A 21,637-nucleotide genomic window follows, 5' to 3' on the forward strand; every position below is an offset into this window, starting at 1 on the left:
AGCGGAATGGTAACAGCAATTTTTTTGAAACATTCGGATGTTTAGAGACAGATTTCAAAATCTTCTTTTGCTAAAAAGAACAAGCTGATTTTCGTTTCAAAACAATAAATACGTCAAACGAATCTGGTGACGTACTCTTAGAAGAAAGCTGAGCGAAGTTTACAGGTTGAATGCCAACTTGAAATCGTTTGACAAATTGACTGACGGGTGACAAATTGACAAGGTAAATAAATAATTTTGTTTTTGTTCTAAATGACATGCTCATCATTTTTGACAAGTTTTTTTTTATTCCGTCAGTTGCTTCTTCCCTGATATTCAAAAAAAACCAAATGGTAAAAGAAACATTATCAAAACATCTTGATGTTTCGTGACAGACTTCAAAATCTTTTTCTGCTTGAAAGAACACGCTGATTTTCGTTTCAAAACAATAAATACGTCAAACGAATCTGGAATTATAATCTTCGAAGAAAGCTGAGCGAAGTTTATAGGTTGAATGGGCTCCATATGCGATCAGTAACCCCTTAATGTCCAAGCGCACGAATTTTCGCGTAGCCTTCGGTACTGCCACTTTTGAACCGAAAACGGGTGCACTGTTCTGACTAAATCCGTCAAAATAGTTAATATATTATTTAGTAATAATCACTTTGAATTAGTGATGTACTGCAGCTGACCCCCGTTGTGCCCTTGGCAAACACCGCGAATATGGGGAATCGAGGGGGGATACTAATATTGTACGAGTACTTGTATATTTCTACTGCAGTCTGATTTAATATTGTAATGACGCCCATGGCAAAACGCCAGCATTGCAGGTTGCCTACAATCTTAATAATTGCTCATATTAATTTTGTACTGTTCAAACGCTTCGGCCGTACAAACGGATTTTATTACTAGTACTAATTGTTATTTACTAATAATTCATTCATATGACCAACGCGCTCTATTGTACGTGTAATACGCGTAATATACATACAATGAGGCTTAGGTTTAGCACACAGTTATATATCATTAATTTCTATTTTCTACAGTAAATTGTTTTATTTTTTCGTTTTCTTGGTTGAAAGATTCTGCTGTTTCTTAAAAACGTTATTGCTGGTTGCTTTAAAACTTACATCAATCGGAATCGGTATTACGGCGTTAAAAAACTATTTGTATCAGTACTTAGTAGCAGTAGAACGCACATTATTATCGCAACAATCAGTGTCCGTACTACTGTTCCAGTATTCGCACGTATTCGCCAGATTCGCCAAGTTCATGCTAAGGTTATGACGTGTTCAGGATACGATAACGCTTAAATGATTAATAATACAGTTTTTATACGTATTACGTACAACTTATCAAAATAATAACACTGAAACAGCAGTAAATGGCAATATGATTGATGTACCGTACTCTAAAACTGCACTTACAATCTTTTTTTTGTCATAATGCAGCCGTTACTTATTGGTGTTGCTATTCTGGTGTCGCTAAGCATCACATCGGCGACGCCGAATAGTTTGAGTCCTAAAAAATGCTCGCGTAAGGCCGCCCACATAAGACACCAATTACGATCCAGTACATGAAATATTACGCTTAATTAACACAATAAAACATCACATACGTTGAAATAAAACTGAATTAACGTATGTAATATTTATACGTATATATGAAGTACTACACTGGTACACCACCAACAACATGGCTTAGACATCGTCAGCTACTCATTGCAGGTATTATTATTATTATCGTTGCAGTAGATAATCGTAAGAGCGACAAAAAAGAATGTTTTCTGGGTGTACTCCTGAGCGACTATGTGCCGTATACGTTAACATACGGCAAGCATTCGTACAAGAGTACAAGGCGCTCCATCAAACCCTTCCGAAGAGGACAGCTCGTAATTATCCGTGACAAAGGCGAAGAATCGGTGAAGATTCTTCTGGATCGGTGAAGAGGCTACAAATGGACTATGTAAATAAACTGGCTGTGGCTATTCCCACCACTTTGTACCACCTTTTGACCATTTCCACAATCTTTGTGCTATTCCCACTACCTTTTTAACATGATATCTAACACCACCTTTGGACTAGGCCCACCTCTTTATCGGAAATGTCTTTTATCTAGTTTTAAGAAACCATGTGATCCAAGAGTGATTTTTATTTTGCATTTTTTCTGACAACACTGCAATATGTTTTGACAACATAGCAGTCGTTGCAGTACTCAAAGTCATAGTTTTGTTCGAAAATGTTTGGCTTGCAACTGTACAGCGCATGAGGCTGACTGCCAAAATACCGACCTGTTAATTTAAAGCTAAAGCATACTTGACAAACGTTGCGTATGCTGCCAATATAAGAAATCAGACCCGGCATGTCGTTTGGTATGCAAAATAAAACCTGACCTTTAAAGAACCCATGGCGAACGCTGCGAATAGAGAAAAATCACAACCGGCCTGCCGTCGGGTAATAAGAATAAAAGCACGTAATAGTAAGAGTAATAGGACTGACCTTTAAAGCAACCTTGGCTAACGCTGCGAACAGAAAAACCACACCCGGCACGCCGTTCGGTATGCTTACTAAGACTGACCCTTAAAACACGTTTGGCGAACCATGCGAATAATGCGAATAAAGAAAAATCAGACCAGGCATGCCAATGTGTATGTGTACTAAGGCTAAGGTACCCTTGGCAAACGCTGCGAATGCTGCGAACATGGGAAAATTAGACCCGGCACGCTGTTGTGTATGTGTATTTGTGTACAAGAATGAACTTTTAAGTACCTTTGGCGAACGCTGCGAGTGCTGCGAATATGAGAATATCACACCCGGCATGCCGTTGTGTATGGGCGCTCAGACTGACCCTTAAAGTACCCTTGGCGAACGCCGCGAATGCTGCGAAAATGAGAAAATCAGATACGGCATGGCGTTGTATAAGTGTACTTGTGTACAAGACTGACCTTTTAAGTACCTTTGGCTAACGCTGCGAACCCTGCGGATATGAAAAAATAAAGCCCGGCATGCCGTTGTGTATGTGTACTTGTGTACAAGACTGACCTTTTGGGGGCGAACGCTGCGAGTGGTGCGAATATGGGAAAATCAGGCCCGGCATACCGTTTCATATGGGCACTAAGGCTGACCTTTCAAGTACCCTTGGCGAACACCGCGAATGCTGCGAATATGGGAAATTCAGGTCCGGCATGCCCTCGTGTATGTGCACTAAGGCTGACCCGTAAAGTACCCTTGGCAAGCGCTGCAATTGCTGCGAATATAGGAAAACCACCTTTGGACTAGGCCCAACTCTTTATCGGAAATGTCTTTCAGCTAACTTTTGGAGGATTGGCATGCCGTTATTTATGGATACTTGTGTACAAGACTGACCTTTTAAGTGAATGCTGCGAATATGAGAAAATCAGGCCCGGCACGCCGTTTGGTATGCTTACAAAGACGGACCCTAAAGCACCCTTGGCGAATCCTTCGAATGCTCCGAATATGGGAAAATCAGGCCCGGCATGCCGTTGATTATGTTCACCAAACTAATCTTTAAAGTACCCTTCGTCGGCATATCTGATCAAAACCGGCATATTTAAGGGGACCCCTAGCCGCAGTTGGGTGGGTTTGGGAAAACGGGATTAGCGGGGAAACGATGACCGGATATGTGTTATCCTTATTCTGACTGAGCGCAGAGAGGATTTAGCTACGCAATGGTGTGGCGCGATCCTCTCTGGCCTGTGTCTAGACCGAGCTATTCAATAAACAAAGAAAAAACTTTGAAAGCAAAAGTTGAATGACAAAGTTTCTTTGTTTTTGACGCAACCCACATTGTTGTGCGTGTTATCAGCTAGAAAGCTTATATACCGAAACATGCTAATAAAAAACTTCAATATCTGATCAACAAAACGCAAAAACCACTTTTCAGAAACTGTTTTTTTCAGTTATTCGGAATGTAGGACGTTGTACAGCAGTGGTGTTTCGGTATATAAGCTTTCTGGAAAATAACTGATTTTATGATGCTGGTTGTGTTTCCATACCATGTTTCGTTCTCAAGTTTTAGATTTTCAAAGTCATAAATTTTATGTTATTCAAAACTGCAACCGAAGAATGGGCTGTTCGGCCGACAGGCTGCTTGTCGTGGCTGATCCGGCTGGCCATGCGCGCGCTTTTAGCACACAAAGAGGTCAGGCAGACCACTCAAGAGAGACAGAAACTCACTGTGCTCAGTCAACACTGGCTTGGACACACCATCTGACCGCCTGCCTGCCGCAGGTGTATGTGGCCATGGCCAGCCGGCTACAGCAATCAGTTTACTGGATGAGCGCTTACCCGGTCTTGGTTTTTAAACTGCAACATAAAGGATTTTTTACTAATTGGGTTTTGCAATACATCATCATAAAGATAAAAGAATTCTCTACAAGGGCATGTAAAACTTGGCAACTTTATGAAAGCGGCCAAACTAAAAATGCAGCGGCTAGTGGTCCCCTTAAATTTTACAGTAACCCGAGAGATCAGAAAATCAGACCCGACATGCCGTTGTGTATGGGCACTCAGACTGACCCTTAAAGTACCCTTGGCAAGCGCCGCGAATGCTGCGAAAATGAGAAAATCAGATACGGCATGGCGTTATGTATGGGCACTCAGACTCACCTTTGAAGTTCCTTGGCGAACTCCGCGAATGCTGCGAACATGGGAAAATTAGACCCGACATGCTGTTGTGTATGTGTACTGGTGTACAAGACTGACTTTTTAAGTGCCTTTGGCGCACGCCGCGAGTGCTGCGAATATGGGAAAATCAGGCCCGGCACGCCGTTTGTTAAAGCACCCTTGGCGAATCCTTCGAATGCTGCGAATATGGGAAAATCAGGCCCGGCATGCCGTTGAGTATGTTCACCAAACTAATCTTTGAAGTACCCTTCGCCGGCATATCTGATCAAAACCGGCATATTTAAATTTTACAGTAACCCGAGAGATGAGAAAATCAGACCCGAAATGCCGTTGTGTATGGGCACTCAGACTGACCCTTAAAGTACCCTTGGCAAACGCCGCGAATGCTGCGAAAATGAGCCAGTAGCATGTAGTAGTATGTAGTATATTTTTGTTATGTAGGCTATTTTGATACCATTAAAGCCGCCGCTGAGCCAGTTATACCGTGGGATGACCTTTTGACTCTGTTGACTTCACTGGTGACCGATGGTGAAAGTATGAACACGGGAGACAAAGGCGGATTGTGGGCGCTCTTCCGTAACGAGCGGATTAATCAAGAAGCTACACGTAATTTTCCTTTTCTGACCATCTGGTGTGCTGCACACCGGTCAAATCTAGCCTTCAAATCTGTTGCAAAAACAGTTCCGGAAGTTGAATCTGTTTTGCAAATTTGCTCGGATTTGGCCTTTTTTTTTCATCATTCTGGAGTGCGCACTGGCGAGCGGAATCGAAAAAAATGACGTTCAGAGTATGTATCCGTTGTTATTTTTTTTAAAATTGTATGATGTATTTCAAAAATAAATTTCTTAGTAATACCGAGCAGAAGATTTTATTAATCTGTGAAATTTCTAAGAGACTATTTTATTAGGTACTACCGGAAACGTTTGAAGTGCGTTTCGCTGAACACACATACAACCTGCTAGATTCCATTTTGCATTCTTTGGAAATACTGCTTACGTATTTTTCGCAATCGGGCGCCGACGATGCTCCGAAACGGAAAGGGTTGCTTTCCGTGTGGACTGACAAAGATTTCGTTCGTACTTGTTGTGTATTAGGAGATACACTAACCAGGGCACATTTTCCGGGTCCAAATTCAGAAAAATCTGATCTTTGGCAGAAACATAGTATTCTATCGTAGTATATTTAAAAAAATGATTTCAGCTGCTGACACTCTAAGGGCGTGGCCAAACAAAATTAATAATTAAGTAATAGGACATACTATTGCACTGCCCTAGTGTAGTACTCTTAACAGCTGTTTGTAGCAGTGTAATAATATTAAATCAGGCAATTCTTATTTTTTGCCGAATGACAGTGTACAACTATAGCACGCTTAAAAAATATTGAACTTTAATATTTATCACAAGTTTCGGGAAGGCACTGCACACAGTGAGGAAAAGCAAAATCCAGATGCAAATACAGTGGCAATATGTGGTACGTACTGTTGCACTACCGCAAAGAATCGCAGCTACAAAATGGTTTTTATACTCTGTCGCCTTAACGTTTGCCAGTAAATTTTCATTAATCATAATGTGGCAAAATACTACGTTTCTGCAAGAGGTGAAACTTTCCTGATATGCTGTCATTTTATAAAAAGCCTGTGCGGGTATAACGCTAGTGCAGAGTAATAACATGCAGTATTATTTACTTATGAATTTTGTTTAGCCACGCCCTTTGAGTGTCAGCAGCTGAAATTATGTTTTTAAATATACTACGATGGTATACTACGTTTATGCCAAAGATCAGATTTTTTTGAATTTGGACCCGGAAAATGTGCCCTGGTAAGTATTTTTAAGCGGTTTCAAAAAAACCTGCAGTCAGACAGCCTCATATTGACAGATATCGACATGCAAGTCGGTATGTTGCGCGGAAATTTGCAGTCACTGCTTGCAAGTGAGCATGGTTTGATCGGCGGCACTGAAGAGTCGTTTTGTGAAGAGCTAAAAACAATTGACTCTAGCGGTCGAATTTCGTGGGAGTGGCGCGGTTTTTCTTTTACACAGAAAAGTCGCCGTGGTAAAGCCGCTAATTTATTTGTTTCGGACTGCCGTGACTTTCAAGCAGTAAGAACGGAAATTGTACTCAGTTTGATTAATTTCGTGGAAGAGCGCATGTCGATTGATGGTGAAACGTTGGATGCAGTGAAACCGCTCGTCAAGTTTGCGTCGAAAGTAACGAGCAAATCACTTAAATTGCACATTCATTGCTGGTACCCGAATTATCACTGGAGGAGTTTGCACTTGAATATCGGGAGATTGCACATCAGTTCCCAAATGCGACCTCGCGGGAAGCATTAGCGGTAAATAAGCACAATATGATTTCACACATGATTGTTGGAAGCCATAACCTCATGCAAATTCAGATCATATGGGCGTTGCAGAAGCTAAAATTAAGTTCACAGTTTTTATTCCAGGTGGCTATTGCTCATCCTCAGTGGAAAACCATAGTGACAGCGCCAGCGCGATTTTTGGCTGCAACACCTCATTCCTGTGATGTGGAGCGACTAATTTCAAAGTATAATCTCCTTAAAGATCCTTTGCGCTCGAGCTTATCAAACGATACCGTCCGTAAATACCTATACGTAACGTTTAATATGCCGGTTGTGAATACGACGTCAGGCCGGCCGTGCGGCTGTCGCTTAAAGAAAAAGACCGCCGCCCGCGTGAAACGGCGCCCTCTTGTAATCAGGATTATTACCATGGCGTTTTTAAAAAACTTAAAACTTAAATTCACTCCTTGCATTTGCCGGGTTGTAATATGCATTGCTCGTGTTATTATGCAATGCAAGCTACTGCTTCGAGTTTTGAGCGCGCTTTTTTAGTTGCAATTCTTTTAGTTTTAGTTTTTTTCGGTTTTTAGTCTTTCTGTAGCTATAAATGCAATAAAGTTCATTGCTGCACATAATAATATTATTATACCGGTATTCCTCACACCAGATTGTACAATGAACACGGTTTAAGCCAACCACGAAAAAAAAGTGCAATCGACCAATTAACAATAACGGAATTACTTTAGTGCGAAAACACTTTGCTAAAATCATCTAGCCCCCCTAAGGGGGGGGAGGCTAAACGTCCCCCCTCAGGGGGGCGTCCATCATTGACTTTCCACTATTTTAGGCCCTGCTTCTTTTACATCATTACTCGACAGCTGCAACAGTCCACGGTGCTGCAGGAAAACGTTAACATAATAATTACAAAATAATAACATATACTGCACTGCATTACATAGTATGTGATAGTATGCAAACTTTTAATTGTTGTCTGGCCACGCCCCCTTGACGATGGCAGACAAGAATAATGTTTTAAGCATACTACAATAGTATACTACCATTTTACAAAAATGAGAATTTTTTGTATTTGGAGGCGGAAAATGTTCCCTGGTTAGTCTATGCCAAAATTATTCATATGGACCATTGTTTCTTCATTCAGTGGCCATTCATCCCGGCGCTGCAGGAACCTGAGCATTCCACTGACAACGGAAACAATGTGCACAGTCCACATCACTTCGATTCGGCGGCGGGTGATATCTTCTATTTGTACATGTAGCCCGGATGTGCCAGTCGACCAATAAATCTCCGGCAACCGGCATTCTATTTCTCTCACCACGAAAGCGTCCTTCTGCAGTTCTCGTTTGGCCAGATCTTTCTTGGACAGCGGAAAACGCACCTGGTCAGTTGGGAAAAAATGGGTTTCTTCCTGGCCATCATGCTGCACTTGGGCGACGAGCAGGCGGATGTCGGAATAGTCGTATACCATAGCCAGACTGATCATTCGGCCAGGATACCATAGCCAAGCAGCACCCGGATGCGAGCGATACAGCACCTGCAGTCTTGCGCCTTCCATCGCCTTGCGACCCCACTCCAGTCCACTATCCCCTTGTCGATACTTTGCGGAGGCGTCAAAGATTTTGCCGTAGCTGACGAAATGCGCTCGCTGTCCGCTGCAGTGAAAATCCACGATCAACCCGTTCTCCGCCACGTCGATCACTTCGCCGTGCTGGAACAGACCACTCTCGGTCAGCACATCCACCGAGTTCCACTGGTACACGGGACCAATGTGTCGACCTTTTTCTCCATATAAATGCATACTGTCTTGCTCTTGGTAATGATGTACTCTAACCAACAATTCGGAAATAAGCGCCGTGGTTTGTGCGGAATTGAAATGCGTAAGTTGATAGTCCTTATTAGCACTAATTTATAAACTCTCGGTAGATCGACTGTTGAGATCGGCGGAACACTCCTATTAACGAATCACGAACTGTCGGCGGCCCGCGTTCTGTCCGCGTCCAACCAGGATAAACCGGCATGCTTACGTAAAGGTCACAAGCAAGAAGCAATTTTATTTTCATCAGCCTCAATGCACCAGCCGGTCCGGATGATTAGCATTTAGCACGAAAGAATACAGCGAAAAATATGAATTCATGGGCCACGCGACTTACACCCAACTACGTACATAATACGGCACGCCATGTCATACCATTTTAAACACGAATTTGGCATGGCTGGCTGGTGCGTGCCTAATATTCAGGAACACTCGTATTAACGAATCACGATAACCGTAATCGCCTAATGGATGGTGGTGAAACGAAAGTCGGTGCATTAGAAGCGATCTGAATGCGGACAGTTTTCCATTCCAACAATTTTCCCTTTGTGGCCATCCTCAAGGCGATAACAGTGCCCTCAGCATGCACTCGCTGTTTCTGTACGTGTAAATTTCCCGACGGTCTTGTGCATTGCACAATATCTCATACATCATGCATAATCATTAGAAGTAGATCTGTGCAAACTTCCCGCAAAGACATTGAAACTAGCGTTTGGTTGGAGCCTTAGTTCTAATATTTCTCCCACTGTTGTCTGGACAAGGAAAAAGCAGGTATCGATTCCGGCTTTTAGCAGCCGATGTCAAATGCGCCATTTCCCGAGGTTTGCTCTACTCTAGTAATTGTCCGTGTATTCTTTCGACTTTTTACTTGTAAACTAACTAGCTTTCCTGGCTTCCAAGCTTTCCTGGCACAAAAGCTTTCCTGGCATGTATCTGGCATATGCTTATGTATCTGTATCTTATGTATCTTATCTTCTTATGTATCTTATGATTCTTATCTATATCTGTATCTTATGTATCTGTCATCTGGCATATGCTCATGTATCTGTATCTGTAGCTTTCCTGGCATGTATCTGGCATAGGTATGCTTAGAGCCTGTGCAGTACCAACCGCGCCGTGATGCTAATGCATACGTTGCGACAACGAAGGAAAAACTGCAAGGCCAGCCAGGTCACTGATTTCGTTATTTTCTACCTTGTCGCTGTTTAGCATCGCAAGATCCGGCATTCTGCAGACTTTGAGCTACAAACCGGAGCTTTCTGTGAAATTGATTTTTCTATTTCTCGGCCAGATGTATGTAGCGCAGGGGTTTGAATGTTCCTCAGTTAATATGATCAATCGTTCCGGGATCGGTGTACGTTTTATTTATACAGAGGTGAGCAGAGAAGCGGCTCACTTACAGCGATAAAGTCCTTCTAATGATTTCAACGTATTGCGCCGTGGTGCAGTGGTACTGTATACGCGGATCTAACGACGTAGCCGGGGTTCCATTCCCCCATCGGCGCCTTTTTCAACCGTTTCTCGGATTCTGCTCCTGCTCCTGTGTTTTAATATGCCGGGCAGTCCGGTTCCCAGCCGCATGTACGTAATAAAGGGGTCAATGCTATAAAAAGCCAAAGGGTGTACGTTACGAGGTGCTTCACTGTATGCTTTTCTGGCTTCGAACTTTGGAGTCTTTCTAAATTTGCAGGCTTTGCTGCTTAGTACGTGGGTTTGCTCAACGAGCAAAGTGTTTGCGCACTTGCCAACATTATTTTATAGTGTACTGCAATATTTTACAGTGTTAGCTAAAAATGTACCATTATCGTGGACGATTTTTTGGAAAAACTCCCGTGTACCTGTGGAACTCGGTTGACGTGCTGACAGAGAGCGGTCTCTTCCAGCACGGCGAAGTGATCAATGTGGCGGAGACCGGGCTGATGGTGGATTTCCATTGCAACGGACAGCGAGCGCAGCTGGTCAGCTACAACAATGCCTTGCACCCGTCCTGGTTTCCCTATTCCTTGATGCAGCAACACTGGTATGAACCACTGCAGCCGAACCCCGCGGCAACGGAGAACGCTAGCGTGCAGGTTTTGTGTCGCCCGCACCTGGGTGCTGCATGGTGCTGGTATCCTGGGCGGTTGCTGCGGCTCCCGTTCTGCTTTCCATGCTTGCAGATCGGCCTGGTGTGGGTCGCCGTCGACTTGGACGGTCGCCGACTAACGGAACTGTTCTCCGCTGATCAGGTGCGCTTCCCGCCGTCCAAGCAGCAGCTGGCACAACGAGCGCTGTCGCCGGACTACTTTGTAGTGCGAGAATACCGCCTGCCCGATGAATTTTGGGTTACCCTCACGCCAAAGGCAGCTGATGATTTCCATCGACAACTGGAGCTTGAGAAAGGTGACGTTCGTGTCATAAGCATTCTTGGTGGTGCAGTCAAGTACCTGCAACGAAGAAACGCCAAAGCCGTGACAGAAAAGGAAGTGGTGCGTCCAACACCATAATAATATGTTTATCTGACTACTGTACGAGTAGTGTCTGTAGATATGCACATCAGTTACATAATCCCAGCTGATTTCTGCAAATTAGATGCTGAATTATTTGAATTATTATTTTATTACAATATTTTTCAGCATAATTTGATTTAGTTTTATTTGGCGTGCTAGTTTGGTGTATGCCATACAACTGTATGGTATTGTGGCGTATAAGTTATGTGCTGAGAGTGTTACAATCGGTGCAATTATCCATGGAATGTTTCTCTGCTTATATTCGCAACTTGAAATTTCTTAACCAGAATCTTAATCGCTCGAATTACTTGCTGTAGTGCAATACCGTGCTAATTACTTAGTCATAACCGTATATTGCTTAGTGATAAGTGCAAGTCCTAGTCGCCTAGATCTAGACCTTTTTCTACTTGTAAATTTGTTTAATTCCCTTTTTAAAGAATAATATTTGCACAATTAAGTACTATTTTCTGTTATAATTTCGCAGCAAGAAGTGCGCGAGTTGACCGAAAAAACCTCCCATCGCGTGCTCAGTGACGAGCAGGATAAGCTTGGACTAGAAGTAACTGTCATTGCGGCAGCGACCAGAAAGCGCAAGCACCCTGACGACGACGCACCACCGGAAGTCGAATGTGTACTGCCATCCGCGACGCATCTGCTGCTGGAGATCTTCCACTCACTGGATAGCGTCAACCGCCAAAAACTGCGCCGCGTCTGTCCGCTGTGGAACACCGTGCTGACCGGCGCCGACAGCGTGACAATAGTCCGTGTTTCCTTCCGGCTGAACCGGTTTTTTCCACGAAAAGAGGAGGATTTCACCGACGTTTACGGCGCCGTGGCGGTTTTGCTCAAATGCACCAATGGCAAAACACAACGGGTCATTATCGAGGATCTGTGCGCAGAACAGCTCGATATTGCAGTGGTGGTGGTTAAACGGGTGCTTCGGGATATTCGTGTGAAACAACTGATATGCCATCGTGTGGAAATGGACTGGGAATTGAATTACGGATATGAAGGATATGAATATATCGATAACGGTGCCGCTGCTGCGGAGGAGGTGCAGGAAAAGGGAAGGATAATCTTCCGGCGTCTAGCCAAAATGTTGAAGAGTATGGCACCGCATTGCGATGAACTTTGCCTGCAACGATGCGAGTTCAGTTCTCTGGAAAAAATGAGCGTCATTATTCCGCACGCGACAGTGAAACTGGATGCAGCGGATATAGAGGCACAATTCTGGGATCTGTACGAGGCGCAACTATCTCGCGAGGGAGTGAATTTAGAGGAGATGGCGGAGTGGATTCGAACCGGAGCGAAAAACCTTCGTGCAATGGTCGTGCAGGTAAAATGCCAAGTACGATAGAAGCACTGGTGAACGCAGTTTTGCTTATTTTAATATTTATTAGGTTCTGTATACCGTTACGAAAATCCTGCGCATTTGCACGGGCTTAGTTAAATTGCATTGAGCGTTAAACTCGGTAGCCCAGTATTAATTTATCCGGATATATTTAAAGTAATTTATCCTTTCAAAATCCTTTGAAGAAAGATTTTCTAATCTCTGTTTCGATGCGTGACCTTCCTGATACATCCTGAATGTATGCCAGCCAACAATTTTCTTCAGCTCCGGAATGTGTCCTTGACCAGTGTACCGCTATTCTGCTTATCCTAATGTACCGTATATATAGCTAACGTTGTTAATTACGCTTTTAATTCACACCCTCCCTAAACCCTGCAGCGAAGATCTTAAGCGCCGAATAATATTTTGCTTGATTGCAGTATCTTATGGTCTGGCAAAGTCGCGATCCGCGCTCCACGACTCCGTATCGTGGTCACAAATGGACACTGGGCAACCTCAAGGATCTGGATGTGTCCAAGCTGACCACCCTCACGCTGCGTGCTTTGAAAGAACGCCTCCCACTGGAGAAGATTTAACTGGAAGATGACGAAGTTGAAGCAGCGCATTAATGGCCCATCTGGCGTCGAGTTACGTCGATATCGGGAACGGTTGTGTCGCAGTTAACAGAATTATTAGCTAGCACATCTCTTCATTGCTTCAGATTTCTTGATTTTGGTGTCGGAAACTGGAGTGTTTGATTTCTTTAGTACAATCAATCAGGGGAGCGGTTAGCACTTAGCAGACTGTGAGAAGTACTGCCATGACTTCTTTTGTACTCTCTGTTGTGAGACGTTGGTCTGCGCTCCCCTCTAATCAGCGAAGCTCTCGGGGCTACGTGACCTAGTATTACGGTCGTTTCTTGGCTTTGTTCTATTCTAGTAATGGCTTTGGCTGGCAGCGTCGGAAGTTCTGAACAGTGGATTAATTGTGGTTCACTCTATTTAGCTAAATATTTTTCTACGAAAAGGCGTAAAGAAGTTTTACCTCACATTATACAGTACCTCGCTCCATTATTTATGAGACCCACTGGGCGGACGGAGAATCCGATCCGAGACTGAATTGAATGGAACTTATTTCTGAATTCTCAAATGTAACTGCTGGTATTTAACCAATTAAAGAGTTTGCAACGGCTTTGGTTGGTTGGAGCTACCCAATCAACGCGCACGGGCGTACTGGAATCTATCTACAGTACTAGTATTTCAACCTCTGCTGAATCTGCTCACAAGTGCTGCATTGCATACTCGTACAGTCGTACTGTACTCCGATTTATGCGTCTTCGCGAAAAATCATCTGACGCTCATGCCAGCATTTGCAAGTTAAAACATGAACTAACCGGTAAGCACACATCTGTTGCAGTCCGTTTTTAAAATTTTGATTGTTCCTCATTTCAGTTTAGTTGTTCAGTTGTTCCATTATTATCCCGCCTTGCCGTTTCTGTTTATTAAAAGTTCCTTGGCACAGTTGCTAGCAGAAGAATGCTCATTTGCGGATTAAAATCCTTTGACATCCATCGAGTTAACCAGTGGAACTCGGTGGATGTGCTGACGGAGAGCGGTCTCTTCCAGCACGGCGAAGTGATCAACGTGGCGGAGAACGGTCTGATTGTGGATTTCCACTGCAGCGAGCAGCGATCACAGTTAGTCAGTTACGACAAAATTTTCACCGCTTCCGTTGCCCGGTGTTCGGAGCCGTACCGCACGTGGCGCCAAGAACCCGATTTGACCCGCCTGGCAACGGAGAACGCCAGCGTGCAAGTGTTGTGGCGCCGGCATCCGGGTGCTGCCTGGCTGTGGTATCCTGGCCGATTGCTCAGCAAGCCCATGATCTTCGAAACTATCGGCCTGGTGATTGCGACGGTGGAAGTGGATGGTTTGGGGCAGATGGAACTGTTCCCCGTCGACCAGATGCGTTTTCCGCCGTCCGAGAGGCAGCTGGCCAGCCGAGCGCTTAATCCGCAAAGCTTCGGTGTACGTGAATGTCGTTTGCCAGCGAATTACTGGTCGACGGTTACATCGGAATTAGAGAGCAGGTTCCGTCGTCGCATCGATACGACCCGACCTTTGCGTATTGTGTCCATTGGCGGTCAAACGGTGGCGTTTCTGCAGCGACGATATGGGCAACCGTTGACGGAGGAAGAACTGGTGCGTTTTATTAATTTTGGTAATGTAAGGATTCTCTATTACAGAATCACATGTGAACTGCTCTTATCCAATCTACCAAAAGTGAAGAACACAAATAGAATTTTATTTACGAAAATAAATGCTTCTGTTGATTTTGCGTTTGATCTATCAACAGAAAAACGCGTACGAGATGACACTGGGGAGCGTTGCACAGTTGGAGGCCCCGGAGCAGGTCTACCAACACGAATCAGGCATGTCGTCCTTGGACACAACAAGAAAGCGCAAATACCCTGACGACGATGCGCAGTCGGAGACGGAATGTGTTTTACCCGTAGCAGCACACCTCTTGCGCGAGATCTTTGCCTCACTCGATGACGTCAGCTGTCTGCAACTGCGCCGCGTCTGTCCGCTGTGGAATGAAATCTTGACGGGCGCCGACAGCCATAAAACTGTACGTGTTTCCTTCGCACCGAACCCGTACTTCTCCATGGATTCGCCAGAATTGACCAGTGTCTACATGGCGGTCGGGGGGATGCTGCAGAGCATCGACCAGTCGACGGAACGGCTGATTGTCGAGCATGTCCGGGGCGAGTACGCGGAGGAAGTCGTGAGGGTAATTGGCCGGTTCATGCGCGGTGTCCACGTTCAACATCTCATCCTGCATCGTGTGACATTCCACTGGGATGATTGTATCTTCCGGGAGAGTGTCGGCAGTGACGGGCAGCTGATGATGGGAGTATGGTTTGCAGGCCGGTTGAGGTTTCGATATCTGTCGGCAGTTGTTGAGGGGTTGAAGGGTTTGGCTCCGTATTGCGGGGACTTGCGGCTGCGTCAGTGTGAATTCAGCTGCAGCGGACGGATGAAGGCCATTATTCCGGATGCGATGATTATCCTGGATGTAGCGACGATTGAAACACAATGGTGGAACCTCTACGAGGCCCATTTGTCACGCGACGGATTACATTTGCAGGAATTAGCCGAACGAATTCGCACAGGATCGGAAGAATTTCGCGAGATGGTGGCGCAGGTATACAACAAATAGCAGTGCCATGTTGACAACGGTGGCAAACAATTTGCCACGCGGCCGGGATTTACGGTACTCTGTAGATAGTAGAACACTGTAAAACTCCTTGATGCTTGTGAAGTGTTACTACGGGTAGAGCATTGAAGCTGAGTCTGTTGTGTGATTTAAATTATAAATGGGAAACACGTATATAGGAAATCATGCAAATCGGAATGTGTTTGTCGCATGCAGATTCTGATGGATTGTCAGACGTTTGATCCGCGACCGACGACACGTTATGGTGTCCGCCAGTGGACGGTGGAGAATCTTGAGGATCTGGATGTGTCCCAGCTGACCACCATTACACTGCGTGCCTTGAAGGAAATCCCTCCGGGAGGCGCTTGACGATGAACATGGAAATCGCCGGGAAAAATAATGCCTGCGAACAGCTGCGCCAATCGCCGAAATGGGAAAGCCGAGAACCTTTTCAAGGTTCCTCTTTCGTTTGCCGCTTTCGCTGTGACTGGTACAGCAAATGATACGCTGTTGCGGTTTTAGTTAATTAATTCCTTTTACTTGTCAGTACTGAGTTCTTTTATTATTCGGACGTATGTGTCTAAAAGTGACAAAAAAGTTAGGATTTGTACGTCCTGCAGAAATGGTCTTTCTTTTTGTTTGAAATGGCTAATGTTACGAAATTAAAGCCAGTATGAATATAAATGGGACCAAGGGGTGTATCTTTGTTAAGTTTATCTTAACTGTTGCGTCGTAGCTGGTCGCTGCCGGCAGTCTGCACCGGGCAACGGTCTGGCTCGTTTTTGTTTTCGCAAGAGAAAGATCTAATAGGTAACTGCGATATATTCGCGCTCATTATACGCGGACAGGGAAAGAATTTATGGTTAATTCACGAGAACTGAGAAGTGAAGAAAACAGTTAATAGCACAACAGCCTCGTTCGCCTCTAGTGGAGAGACAGCGCTAGTGGAACGACATCTGCTCAACGGTGGTCGAGTAGAAGCGAGATTTCGCATGCAGTTCGGTGGAGGGCCCGGACGTCACGGTGAGTAGAGCACGGTATTTCCACTGGTTGACCATCACCAGCGCCGCGTACAAAGCCACGCAAATTAAGAAGGCATCCCGTGGGTGGCGGGTGATGTGGGGCGAAATGGGCGAAATTCGGCAGATTGGTGGTTGGGTTCCACTATTCGGCCGGACTGCCGAAGTCATGGCACGGTGGCCGGCTCATTTACCTTTCTGCCGAATCAACCCGTCCGCGTCAGTTGATTCAACATTCAGCAATGTCGCCGTTGAGTGCAATCATGTCCAGACTCCACAGTGAATTCACATGCCGCCAGGCAAATCGCTCTATCGCTCTAACCTCTATCGCTCTAATGTGCAGCCCATTTTTAAGATACTTACGCACATCAAAACCGTTTAAATTTTATTGTTTGAATATTTTTTATTTTTGCTTGACGTGTCACGTATGCCGCTTAGCATCATTCCCAAAACGCAGATTCGTCTAAAACTTTGAATTATTTATTAAACCCTGAATTATATAATGCCGATTACATACTGCACAACTCCATTGACGGTATGCGCCAGGGCAGCCGCGCACGGACGGCAGTTCGTGAAAACCTGCGAGTGGTCGGAAGTCGCTGTTTCTGTCGCTAAGCATATGCTCGAAACAGTGACTTTAAATACTGCTCATCCAGCTAATGATCTGTTAGCAAAACCTAGACTATAACCAAACTGTACAGAAAAATGTGCTCTACAAGGAAATGTTAGCTGTCACATGGAAATCTGTGGCAGCAGTAACTTATTGCCGCCAGCGCATTGCACCATGAAATTCGGCATCATAGATCTGGGTTATACTGCGCATCTGTAGTTTGCCCTGTTAGCGCTATGCTGAATTCTCTGTTGGTTAGACCACTCGTACAGCCAATGAGCGTGCTTGCACCGGCACCGCCCCTCTACCGCATACCACAAATTGCGTTATGAATTATAATACTCGTACTCGTACAAGTTAAAATCGAATCTACTACTTGTACTAGTAAAATAATTATTATCAATGAAATTAATCATAATAATAAAAACACATAACTTAACCTATCACAGGCCCGTCGCGAGACCCCTGTGCAATTTTCAAAAAAAAACTCCTCCTACAGTTTTTATCGGAAAATTTTTCTGAATACACCATTGGATTCGTCGTGAAATTCTGAACAAAACGGTTGAGGCCGATTTTTGAAATTCGCATTTCCCCCCAGATCGTTACTGCGGGCGGTCGCCAATGCGACAGCCCAGTTCTTGGGGCATTCCCCCCTGGCCCCCAAGGGCAGTCAAAGACACCTTCTCGAGCCATTTTCAGCGATACAATTAGTATTTCAAGCGCAAATGGTTTCTCTATTTCTGAGGGGTCAGGGGGGAAAGCCCCAAAACTTGGGTTGTGACATAGGCGACCGCCCGGGTGGACGTGCTTGGGGAGGAACGAATTTTGAAATTTGGCCTCAACCGTTTTGTTCAGAATTTTACGGCGAGTTCAGGAATGTTTTCAGAAAAAATATGCGATAAAAACTGTAGAGTAATATATTTTTGAAAGTGCACGGGGGAATTCCCCAGAAGTCAGGCTGTCGAATTGGGGACCGCCCGTAGTGAGGGTCTAGGGGGAAATGTGAATTTCAAAAATCGGCCTCAACCGTTTTGTTCAGAATTTCACGACGAATCCAATGGTGTATTCAGAAAAATTTTCCGATGAAAACTGTAGGAGGAGTTTTTTTTGAAAATTGCACAGGGGTCTCGCGACGGGCCTGACCTATCATAGGACTTTTCTAGGATTTTTATCGGAGTTTTATTACGAAATTCATCCACATTTTTTTTACAATTTTGTGAAGCACGAAGTACACTGGGAAGGATCTGGATGGACATTTTTGCGCTAAATTTCCCAGCGCGTCGATAGTGAGCTTTCCTGTCGACTGCAAGGGTGGCTTCGGAGAATCTAACCGTGGCACCGTACCACGGAATGGGAAAGTGCCACGGAATGGGAAGCTGCTCGCGGCGGCCTGATTCTCCTGGGCATCCTGCCTCCCTCCGGACGCATTAGGTTGGTCTTTCTCCATTCTTACTATAACTATGGCTCGCGATCAGCCTTGCCCGCACTGCAAAAAGTGTTTCACGCAGGGAGCTGGATTAGCTGCCCACACGAAAGCTTGTTCCCGCAAGCTCGCTACTGGTTCCTCCTCTACCCAGCCTCCGTTAACGCCACCCGGAGGGACTCAGAAGCACCCTTTACATTCCTTCTTGGAAGGCGAGCGATACCACATTCCGAAACGTGTGCCTAAGGCGGTGCGTCACCAATGTGCTCAAGTGCTGACCGATTTGATTAGGAACTGCGTGCGCAAGAATTCGTCAGCTACCTGGACCGCACTGCGGTTGTTTGCACCGACCGCTTTATCGCTCCCACCTACCAAAACTCTTCGCAGAGAATCTCTCACCTCCGTAATTAGGAAGAACCTGGCAGATTTGTCCCTTGCAAACCGCCATTCTCTGCCCCGTCGCGAACAAGCCAGAAATAATATTTCCGCACAGGATAATCTACGTGCTTCAGTAAATTCTATGTTCCAAGATGCTAACATTAAAGGAGCTATTAGGATACTGCTGGAAGATGATAAACTGGCCGAGATTAATGCTGAAACGGCTCAAGTACTACGGGATAAGCACCCGCCAGCACCTGACGACTGCCAGTTCCCTCCCACACCCGATGACTCCTTCTTACCACCACCAGTTTCCCCAGCGGAGGTAATGAACGCTGTTTTCAGTTTTCCCACCGGATCAGCGGCAGGTATTTTCGGCCTTCGCCCGCAACATTTGAAAGACCTTCTAAATCGCAAGGATGATCAGCAAAGTGATCTATGTCTCGCACTCACCGATCTGACGAATATGATTCTCAGCACAGACATACCTAATGATATTCGGCCGTATTTTTTTGGCGCCAATTTAATTCCACTGGGAAAAAAAGATGGAGGAGTGAGACCAATCGCTGTAGGGGATACGCTACGGCGATTGACTTCAAAAATTGTCAGCAGCAGGTGCGCCGAAGAAGCAGCCGCTATGTTTTCTCCCGTGCAACTCGACGTCGGCGTAAGGGGAGGCGCAGAAGCTGCCGCGCATGCTGTTCGGAGTTACGTGGAAACGACACATGCGGACGCGCGCGTTATTGTAAAACTCGATTTCAGAAACGCCTTCAATACATTGCGTCGGGACGTTCTGCTGACTGCTGTACGTGAAAAATTCCCTGCATATTTCCGCTACTTCTGGCAGTCCTACCGGCATGCGTCACACCTGAGTTGCGGCAAGTTCCTTTTGTCTTCAGAAACTGGTGTACAGCAAGGCGATCCCGCTGGTCCGTTTGGATATGGCCTTGCAACACTTCCACTCTTCGAAGGCTTACAGTGTGACATAGCAGTTGGATACCTTGATGACGTCACCCTAGCTGGTTTCGTGGAAAAAGTTATTGCAGCCATTCGACTGATCATTGCACGCGGTTTAAGAATGGGACTGGAGCTCAATCTCAGCAAATGCGAAGTTTTTAGCGTGGGACAATTCACTGCGGATCGGTTAAATGCTGTTCAAATGGTGCTCACTGCATTCCCCGAAATGGCCGTTTCTAAGGAAGAAGAAAGCACACTTCTTGGAGCTCCTTTAACGACAGCGGCGTGCGAGACTTTCCTCCGCAGTAAATCCGTGCAGCTGCAGTATTTCATATCGCGACTCAAACTGATACCTGCACATTACAGCTTATACCTTTTGCGAAATTGTTTACTGATACCAAAACTGCTCTATGGATTCCGCACAAGCAGATGTTATGAGCACGTGGCGTTGATTGCATCGCTGGATGACATCGTCCGTGCCGGTTTGCAGTCCATTCTTAACGTCCGCCTGAACGACGCACAGTGGACCCAGATGTCGTTCCCTATCAGGGATGGGGGAATGGGGCTACGGAGTACGACATCGGTAGTTTTCCCTGCCTTTCTGGCATCGGCGTATTCGGTTACTTCCCTAGTCTCGATGATCTACCGCCCTGCAACGGAGACACTTCTCGATCCAATTGTGCTGCGATGGTCTGAAGAAACCAACTGTGAACCCCCTGCTATGGATCAGAGAAAGTTCCAGTCTGCATGGGATCGACCGTTGATTGACCAAGCAGTGTTGTTAATGAAGCAAACGACCACCGACGAAGCGAACAGAGCCGTACTTTTAGCTGCGCTGCACCGTGATTCGGGCGCATGGCTAAATGCTTTGCCTGCACCTAATTTGCGCACGTTCTTACGGGATGAAGAAGTGCGTATTGGCATCGCACTTAGGTTCGGACTTCCAGTTGTGGAAGAACACGACTGTGTGAACTGCGGAAGCCATGTGGAAACCAATGGTCACCACGGCCTATCCTGTTCCAGCAGCCGAGGAAGATGGTCTAGACATGTCGAACTCAACGACGTAACAAAGCGTGCTTTGGAACATGCTGGGTATCCATGTCAAAGCGAGCCACTGGGACTGTCCGGTATAAATAATACGCGGCCAGACGGCATGACTCTCGTCCCTGTACGTGATGGCAAAGCGCTCGTTTGGGACGCTACATGTTGGGACACAGTTGCCTTATCGCACGTGCGGGCAAGCGCGAGTGCATCCGGAAGTGTTGCGCTTTTGGCCGAAGACAGGAAACGTCGTAAGTACGCGTTTGTGGAAGAAATGGGATATCTTCTTTATCCCCTGGCGGTCGAGACCTTTGGAACCTTTGGTCCTGCATTTGCGGAGCTTATTCGTTTCGTTGGCAGAAAGATTCGCGACGTCACAGGGGAGCCCCGTTCTACTGCATTTTTAAAGC

General features: G+C 45.5%; 2 protein-coding genes across 3 annotated transcripts; both read left to right on the forward strand.

Annotated features, from left to right (window-relative positions):
• The first annotated feature begins 10,554 nt into the window (after window positions 1-10,554).
• LOC129595468 (uncharacterized) lies at window positions 10,555-13,496 on the forward strand. The gene is made up of 3 exons (XM_055492491.1): window positions 10,555-11,229; window positions 11,735-12,586; window positions 13,021-13,496. Exons 1-3 carry the CDS (start codon window positions 10,555-10,557, stop codon window positions 13,174-13,176), a joined length of 1,683 nt encoding a protein of 560 aa, XP_055348466.1. The 3' UTR covers window positions 13,177-13,496.
• Window positions 13,497-13,919: 423 nt separating this feature from the next.
• On the forward strand, window positions 13,920-16,429 carry LOC129595476 (uncharacterized). 2 transcript variants are annotated; one of them, XM_055492500.1, is made up of 4 exons: window positions 13,920-13,975; window positions 14,032-14,781; window positions 14,936-15,787; window positions 16,016-16,429. In XM_055492500.1, exons 2-4 carry the CDS (start codon window positions 14,116-14,118, stop codon window positions 16,166-16,168), a joined length of 1,671 nt encoding a protein of 556 aa, XP_055348475.1. In that variant the 5' UTR covers window positions 13,920-13,975; window positions 14,032-14,115; the 3' UTR covers window positions 16,169-16,429. The 2 variants fall into 2 exon arrangements, with proteins under 2 accessions (XP_055348475.1, XP_055348474.1); XM_055492499.1 differs by having other exon boundaries at window positions 13,962-14,781.
• The last annotated feature ends 5,208 nt before the right edge of the window (window positions 16,430-21,637 follow it).

Source organism: Paramacrobiotus metropolitanus, unplaced genomic scaffold, assembly GCF_019649055.1.
Source record: "Paramacrobiotus metropolitanus isolate TYO unplaced genomic scaffold, Prichtersi_v1.0 Parri_scaffold0000078, whole genome shotgun sequence".
NCBI classification, from domain to species: domain Eukaryota; kingdom Metazoa; phylum Tardigrada; class Eutardigrada; order Parachela; family Macrobiotidae; genus Paramacrobiotus; species Paramacrobiotus metropolitanus.